This window comes from Crassostrea angulata, chromosome 3 (genome assembly GCF_025612915.1).
Source record: "Crassostrea angulata isolate pt1a10 chromosome 3, ASM2561291v2, whole genome shotgun sequence".
Classification (NCBI taxonomy): Eukaryota; Metazoa; Mollusca; class Bivalvia; order Ostreida; family Ostreidae; genus Magallana; species Magallana angulata.
Genome location: NC_069113.1, coordinates 54,502,074 through 54,511,438, shown reverse-complemented (window position 1 = coordinate 54,511,438; position 9,365 = coordinate 54,502,074). Strand labels below are relative to the sequence as shown.

Genomic DNA, 9,365 nt, shown 5'->3' with positions numbered 1-9,365 from the left:
AATTATCGGTTGAGTTATCCTTCTTGCCACATTATACAAATGCTTATGTTGTTTTAATTCATTCAACTTGTTACACTTTAAAGTAACAAATAAATAGATAAATATGATGAAATTGCGATATTGAGAGGCAACCAACTACCAAACTAGCAAAACAGTAAGCGAATAATTTCAAAATGCAAACACATGGATTTTTTAAGTCTAATTTGGGGACTTAAGGTGGCTCACTACACCGTAGAATATCTTCTCAAGTCAGCAGAAAACTACTTGATTATGATAGATATCATAATGTTTAAGAGGTATTTAAGTCTAATAGGCCAAAAAATGTGCAATTTAATCGAACGATATAAACAGTTTAAAAAACATTTAAATCTGCATTTTGTGACGTAGTGTCTTAAAAAGTATAAGTGTATGTGTAGTGTGATACCTTAAATCCAAACTTTAAGAAAAGCGTTACATCTTTCTCGCAAGGTTTGATGCCTTTTTTCATTTAAAGATTAAGAGCGTCAGCGTTTGAGATATTTCTGTGCTCCGTTATATTAAAGTTTGAGCATAGCTTTAAAACATACGGTTCTATTATTTACTACTATGATATTAATGTTTGTGTATCGTTTTAAAATTAATATCAACATCTGTAGTAAAAATAAAATATATTGGTTGTAAAAGTTGTTAAGTGTGCAGCGAATACGATGATCTAAATTCTGCATAGTATACTACATTAAAAAATTTGGGTGTTTACATCTTTTAAATATGCAGCTTTTGAAGCAATTTTACAAACACATCTGATTCATTAAATTGTAGCTACAACATTGTTTTCTGAAAAGAAAAAAACCCCGCAATCAGACAATTACGGTTTATCCCTATGAATCATGCACCCTGTCAGTTTGTCACTATACATTTAAAACTCATCAATTTTCGCTCAGTGTATACAAATGGCTTATGCGTTTGTAAGCGTAAGTATACTATGCCTAAATAGAGCAAGGCGAGGTTTTATAAGGAAAAACTTGTAAACGGCGATACCGAGTTTAAAACATTCAGAACAATAGCCCCATTCGCTACCGATTAGGCCATGTAAGCCTCTAAATGTCTAGGGAGTTTTTCATATAAATTTTTTTATGTACAATTAACAACAAACAATTAAAATGATAATCTTTCAAAACGGCTCATTGTTCACGGAGATTTAAAAAGAAAAGTCTCTACATGTAATAAACTTTGAAATTTGGTATGAGAGAGAATGTAAAAACTTCTTAAGTGATATTCAATAGGAGAAACAATTCATTTCAATAGATTCATCCTATATACATTGTAAATGGCATGCATATAACACACTTCGCTGTGTGTGTATATATATATATATATATATATATATATATATATATATATATATATATATATATATATATATATATATATATATATATATATAAGACTTGTGAGCTTTTGTTGGTTTAGATAGGAAAAGGTTTATTATTGATCAAGTGATCTAAGTCAGAAGGGCACCCGTGACACACTTTCGGTCGGCGAGCATTATTGTGGACATAAAAGAGACTTATGAATTCTTGGTATTCATGTGATGCATATCGGACATAAGATATGATGATTTAACTCAAGATATATCAAATATGTATTTAAAGAATTAGAGAAATCCTTAGGCTATTAAAACGCACAAATTTCCTTACTTGGATTGGATGACGTAAATATAAAATATACTGTAATTAAACCACTGTAGCTCTAAACCTATGCTCTATTTACAAACAAGCGTCACATTTGCCTATCCCAATGTAATTGAAATCATTTGTCATAATTGTGATGATACTGCAGATGTAAAAAAAAAAAAATGAAAATTAAGAATTTTAAATATGCATCTTTTATTTTTCTTGACGTCTTTACTCAAATAAAGTTTAATCTAATCATCTAAAAGTGCCATCAAAATGATCGATATTTATATTATTCTTTTCTATGTTTATTATCTATTCTTTATATCATATATTATAATGAAAATACATTTTCATGAAAATACATGAAAATAAATCATATACTTAAAATGAAATGTTCTTTTGAAGTTCAGGTGGTATGGGACACCTCTTTGTTTTGACGCACCATTTATAAAAGAAAACCAAACGAACAAATATTTTCTTTCCCAATGGGTTAGAGGGCTCATTTCTAATCTGTAAGTTATGAGTTCGATTTCAACTTGGAATGTTTAAAAACTTTTACCTTTCCAGTAAATTTTAAAACTTTTTTTTTGGTTAAATATCGTAAATTTGGAAATTTTAACCCGTGAAAAGCATTCAATTATAAAGTACCTTAATTTAAATTAACATCGACAGATGTCTCATACCACCTTAGCTACTTGCATTAGAAACTTTGAGAAATTTTCTGTTAAATGTGTCCATAATTGATTTTTTATCGATTTTGTGGTTGTTGTTTAACGTCATGGAAATCTGTGTACGTGTTATGTCTTTGTTCTTTTATGCTATCGTAAATATCAATATTGAGCTATTTGCAACAAATTGCACAGATATAACACGGTACACTCTTTCTTAAGGTATTCAATATATAATAAAGGGATATTGAACGGTTTGAATAATATTAAACTAGTTAAATATGTATTGCTAAATAACAATGACAGTGAAAGGAACCAAATTAACATGACTGACAACATATAAGAAGCCGGTCATTTTGCATTTTTAAAGAGTTGTCTCCACTTGATGAAATAGGGAAATTTAAATTTCGTCGTCAAAATATCTGCGGTAAATGATTCATATTTCAAAAAAGAGAAAGTTTATTCATGTATTAACCAAGATAGTTTTACGAATTGTAAATTACTTTTACAATATCGTAATAGAGCATACGTTGCCCATTGACTTCAATGCAAAATTCAATGTGTAAATAGCTGGATCATAATCAAAATTTTGAAAAAAAAGTCCTTTGGTGGAGTATTTTTATTTAATAACACCTTCAAAATGATATCATGATTAAGAATATCAGACTATTCATTTATTAGGTACAAAATGTGGTCTTTATACATTGAATACCTTAAATATTTTTCAACGAGATTTCTAAAAAAAACACGTCACCTTGTGTTTCCAAAATTATATACATCAGAAGAAATTAGCTTTAAAAAAACAATGTTTAAAAAACCCAGTCTTAATATTATTTTCTCCTTTGCGTTCTCAATCAATTTAATGTCTTGGCGGTAAATTATATTGTTATCTTATGTCTCGTTATTTGCATTTTCACTCCATGTATAATTCCACTCCTGAGTTTATCAGGAAGTTGAAGGAAGAAATAGGAGCACTCTTACAGGATGATTTCTATTATAACAAAAACGTTTTTCTTCTGTTTACAGAAATGAAAATAAACGTTAGTATACGTAATTCTATTGAGCATGTTTAGTTTAAAGAAATCATTAGCATACAGCCATCATTTCTTTAAAATTGGAACGAGAATATTATTTACAATAAAGATTTCCCTTTTCTTGGTATAAATTATCCCTTGGACAGTTGTTTAAAATAGCATTATGTATATTACACATCATTACGTTTTGATTTTATCTTTATTTCCTTCTAATCCATTATTACTCTGCACAATCACATTGTCAATTAAAAAACCACAGAGGGCGTCACCAGCCGTCAGACTTCGTTTTCAGTGTGTATATAAGGAGACCAACACCACGGTATCTTCACTACAAGGACCAGTCCGAGTCAAAGCCAAACACACGGTAATTCAGTTCTAATAGTTATTTTTAATGGTCATCACAAAAATCAACTTAACCAAGGAAGAAATTTATTACTCAACAAGAAAAATAAGTTTCTTTAAACATTAAGATATATTTTTGGGAAATAAATATCATGTCTTAAAAATATTCATTTTATATTGATTATAGAAATATTTTCTCGTATTGAGGATTTTTAACATCGTATATATGCAGCATTGATGTATTTGTTTTCTCTGTTTATGTACAGAAAATGCTGACATTCGTCTCTCTTGCCTGTATCGTCGCCTGCGTTTTCGCAGATTCCACTTATCCCAAACATAATGGAGGATACTTTCCCATTAATGGAGGCGATTACTACCCAAAGGGAGGCTGTGGTCCATATGGATGTGGGTACAATGGTTTCCAAGGGGGACTTGTCGGCTCTGGTAATTTGGGAAGTCTTGGTATAGGAAATGGATTAGTTGGTAATTTTGGAGGACTTAACACTAGGTTTGGAGGTGTTGGTGGAGGATCAGCCGCCGCTTCCGCTGCCGCCGCCGGAAATGCCGCTGCCGCCGCCGCGGCTGCTGCCGCTGGACAAAATGCCGCCGCCGCCTCAGCTGCCGCTGCTGGTAACTCTGCTGCCGCCTCTGCTGCTGCCGCCTCTGGATCTGGAGGATTAATTGCTCCATTCAACTACTACCAGCCTGGATACGGCTACTACCCAGGACAAATCTACAACAACATCTACAGCTCCCAGTACTATCCCTACCACAGCCTCTACAACTCCCAGTACCTTTCCTTCCCCAACCAGTACTACCAGTCATTACCCTACTACAACACTCCATACTTCGGTGTTGGAGGAGGATCTGCCGCCGCTTCAGCTGCCGCTGCTGGAGGTAACGGAGGCGCTGCCGCCAGTGCTGCCGCCGCTAGTGGAGTCAATGGATTTAACGGACCATTCATCGGGGGACTTAGACCAATTGGTGGATCCATTAGACCAAGAAAGGTAAAATATTCATAATGTTCTGTGTACAAATAATGTAACCAAATATTTAACGATGTTTTTGTTTGTGGAAATCAATTAACTAAAACTAATCTTTTTTTGGATAACGACAATTTAAATAAAAGTAACTGTCGTTTTTTAATTCATATTCATATCGTTTTCATAAAAAATACAATTGACAAAAGTTGTTACAAATATATCTGTAATTTAATGTTTATTAGTTGAATCAATTCAGTGAGATACAATCTTTCTTTTTTGTTTCAGGTTTATTGAATAGACTGGATATCCAATGTACCATAAAGTGTAGTTTGGTTTTGAATTTCGAATATAAGAAAACGAAAAAAAAAACAACAATAAAATAAGCTAGAAAACGAAGTCTGTTTTGCTTTTTTTTTAAAAGATGGATGTTGTTTGGAGTTGTTGTATACTTGCATTAATACAATTAGAATTGTCGAAGAACATCACTTCCTAGGATTAGCTAGGGCCGACTAATACAAGTCATGTATGTATCAAATAAACGTTTGAAAAAGATGTATTCAATGCTACAGCATGACGATGACGTAATAAATAATGAAATGTTTCATGCGACTCATTTTGGTATAAAGATATTAAGAATTGCACTAAATAAAATAATTGCGTGTATTTTTCACAGTTATTATTTTAGTGATTTTCTTTACTGAAAAGGCCTACCAAAACGACACTTTTAAATTCCCCATGTTTTAATCTGAGCATATGCTGTGAAATACATGGCATGTGATATGAAAGTAAAGGGTTAAATCAAAAGTTTTATGGTCGAACTATTTAATATAAAGCGTTGATTATATATACCAATCCTGTGTTGCTTTTAACTCACAAATTCTGTTAGAGGAATTGTGTGTAGATTTAATAGCTTAAATCAAATAAGAATGGTTAACCAAAATATTGAAATTGATATTGATAATGATTATCTTTCGAAAACACATCTAAGATATTATAATTATAATTTCGTGCATGATGATGCTTTTTCATATGAATTAGTAACCTATCGAAGCGTAACTGAAATATATAAAAAGTCGCCAGAATTGGAAAAATACAAAGCTGCAGCACTATCAGTGGCCTTTCAACTAAAACAATTAATCCGAGTCTACTGGATAATCTACATCTGCCTGCCTTTTCCTTTTCGTTTAAACTTGTGTAAAATCTTCTTTAAACGCCATTATTACCCCTGGAAACAACATATCTGGTATCTCAAATCGAAGTTTTCTATGTCGGCGTGATAAATTTCATGACATATTCTTCAGCAAAACAATAGGGCAAGATGTTTTCATTGAAACATATTGTTATTCTTGCTCAATGCTTTACGTATCCATCACTACTTAATATTAATTGAAGAAGTGTTTTAAAGTCAATGCAACCAAAAATACACACAGTACCATCATTTCTACCATCTAAATATGTGAACAAAACAAAAGGGGTAATTATATGATCATTACAATTTACATAAATGGATACGTTAAGGTCATTGAATCAAAGCGTATTGTGGTATAGTTAGGTACATAGTACGTTTTTAAATATATCTTTTCAGAAAGGGAGTTAAGCAATTCTGTGTTATTTATGATAAAAGCAATATATTCAAACCCTGTGAAAAGTGTTTGTTTTGCAAATATTAAAAAAAAAAGTGTTTTGATTGTTTATACCATGGATGTCGAAAAGTAGTTGACTATCTCTCAGTCCGTACAACTACTGATACAGATTATAGGGCACGTACATTATAAAACTAAATATCTCGAATGCATTTAACATTTTCATAAGCAATTAGAATTCAACAAAAAATAAACGTGTTTTTCTTACGTACTAGTCAAGGGATATGCTGTATTTTACAAATCATTTTTATATTAAATCTCTTTAGTCTTAATAAATCTTTAGCTCTTAGTCAACATGTTCCAGACAATGCTGTGGCAATATTAAGATACAATTTTCCTCTGTTTATTCAAGATAAGTCAAGATCTTTTATATTAAATTTTGTGTGTCTTAGAATACTGACATAGTGACACAGATAAATGTACAATTATAGTAAATACACATTTAAAAAGCCTGTCTTTATTTGAAGCCTTTTTATAGGGCAAGGTGGTAAATATCTGTTATTGACTGATACTTTCTGAATGGTTTAGGGTTTTATTTCATTGAAAGTACAAGAAAGATAGATAGATACATGTAGATAGTAAGATAGATAGATAGATTGATAGATAGATAGATAGATAGATGGATAGATAGATAGATAGATAGATAGATAGATAGATAGATAGATTATATCAAAACTAAGATGTAAATGCAAAATTCAAATAAACAAAATAAATATTTCAGAGTAATCCCTTTTTACCCTGAATTTAACGCGGCTGTCCGAAGCTAAATATAAGTCGAAAAATAATACTATTTTAATTATCGAAAAATACTTTAACCGAGCGAGTTTCTTTAAACTTTTATTACCTAAATTAAAAGTGACATCCAACACTATATTTGATGTATTTTTGTGACGTCATATATTTTTCTTAAGCACGTGACGGGTGTATTCTAACACGGTAAATAATCTATAAAAATCGCATCTGCGCAAGTGAATAATGACATTAAATCAAAAATATTTTTATGAAAAATCCTTCGATAAGTAATGTATTTTGCAGTTCTTGCCAGTTCAGCTTGATTTACACAAATTCAGGTAAATCGGTAGGTTTCCCCCAGCAAGATTCACATTGGTACTTATTTTCTCTCCCGATTTCACGTTAAATATACTAAGATTGTTTTTATCTTTCCCTTGCGCCAAGCCGTTTTTATATGCATATACATATCACCATTGATTAGATTACATTTAGCAGGGGGAGTATCAAAACCATTAGTTTATGAATAGTTATTTACCTATTACGAAGCTGTAAAACTGTTGATTTTTTTTATACTCCATATCGGTGATATTGAATTTAGTATCACTAGTATTTACAACAGTGTCTATGTAAAGGAATGAAGCAGTTTTATTATGAATATCACTTATTACGTTACGATACATTCCCTAAGAACGATCGAAAGGAATGTAGATCGTGACGTCAAAGTTAACTATGCCCTCATATCTTATGAAGTACAGACAAGTGACTTTCTACATATCGCTGTGAAATTAATCGGGCAGCCTTAATATAAAAAAATATTCAATCTCTTTAACTGGAAAATGCTATTTTTAATTTTTTCTACAAGGTTTTAAACCATAGACAAACAACTTGTTTATACTGATGGAGGCATAACTTTAGACACCAGTAGTTGATCATATTCCGGGAAAGCACCGAAAGTAACACACTTGACCCATCAATTGGCTTTGTATATTGAACAATGTTCTTTGTTCATTTTTTAAAATCAAAATAGCATCTGGCTGGATAATCATAAAGTCGGCCGAAATGGGAATCTATACTGAATTTGACTCTACAGAGATGTTACCTAAATTCTGTTTGTTGCTAGTGACTAAAAATTTTACAACCTTTTGCAGCTTTTTACTGTTCGTTACCAATGCACTATATTTTTGAAACTGAAATATTGTTTTGGCATTATCTATTGTTTTAAATGTCAACCTTCAATCGCATGTTCATGCATAAGGACTTTTATTTCAAAACAAGGAGGGGTGTCGTGTCTCTTTTTTAAAAAATATTGCTCTTTAGATCAAATTTCATTAAAATTTTGAACACAGTGCCAAATATTTTTTACTTATTTTTTAATATATTTCAACTTTCAGTTATTAGGCTCATCAGTTTGGCATACGTACAAAATATAAACAATATACGAGACATGCATAATGCCAGTTATAAGGTTTTCAAATAAAATCCCGTTTCAAAATAACAGATAGGGGTACACTCCATCCCTACCCCAGATGCAAAGTTCCTGTGTTATACGTATATCTGGAGGTTCGGGCTGGTTTATCGAAACTGAAAATATGTTCTCAATAATTACTTATCCGGTAAGTAAGCAGTTACTCTTGTGCAGATATTTCTTAGTTTATCGACAAAAAAACTTCATTTATAAGTATAGATATATTCATTATTATTTAAAACTCTTATGTGTTGTAGACACTTACCTTTTGCCCTTTAAAAAGTGCAAGAAATAATTAATTATATCTCAAAGTCAAATTGTTAAAGAAAAGTTAAGGAACAAAGTCGGGCTTACATGTTCGCGTCTTCATCTTTCTCTTTCTTGTCAATCACGAAAAGGTTTTTATTGTGATTGTCAAGTTTTTGATTTTGTAGTTTTTCGTCTCTTCTTGTTTTTCTTAATAGTTTTATGGATATTAATTTCATGTATTATCAGTTTGGAAAATATCAAAATGCTAAAGAGAGAGAAAAACAAATACTACATATGTTTAGCAAAAATTATTAAAAATAAAAAAACCCATAGTTTTATTATTAAATGTTGAGGTTGAAATTAACCTTTTTATTTTATACCTAATCAACTATTTTTAAATTATCCCACGGATATTGAGCAGCATTACCTGAGATTAATTCTTTCTTGACATGAACAATTATTTAGACATGTCTATAACTTGTGATCTGTTAAATACACTTCATTAGGTTGTTAAATATATGTTTATTTCCTTCTCATCTATTTTTAATCTACATAATAACGTCATTTTTAAAACCACATAAGGCGTTTCTAGCT

At 31.1% G+C, this 9,365-nt stretch overlaps 1 protein-coding gene across 1 annotated transcript; it reads left to right on the top strand.

Annotated features, from left to right (window-relative positions):
- The first annotated feature begins 3,505 nt into the window (after positions 1-3,505).
- LOC128175259 (spidroin-1-like) lies at positions 3,506-5,078 on the top strand. The gene is made up of 3 exons (XM_052840761.1): positions 3,506-3,721; positions 3,966-4,706; positions 4,968-5,078. Exons 1-3 carry the CDS (start codon positions 3,521-3,523, stop codon positions 4,974-4,976), a joined length of 951 nt encoding a protein of 316 aa, XP_052696721.1. The 5' UTR covers positions 3,506-3,520; the 3' UTR covers positions 4,977-5,078.
- Positions 5,079-9,365: the final 4,287 nt, after the last annotated feature.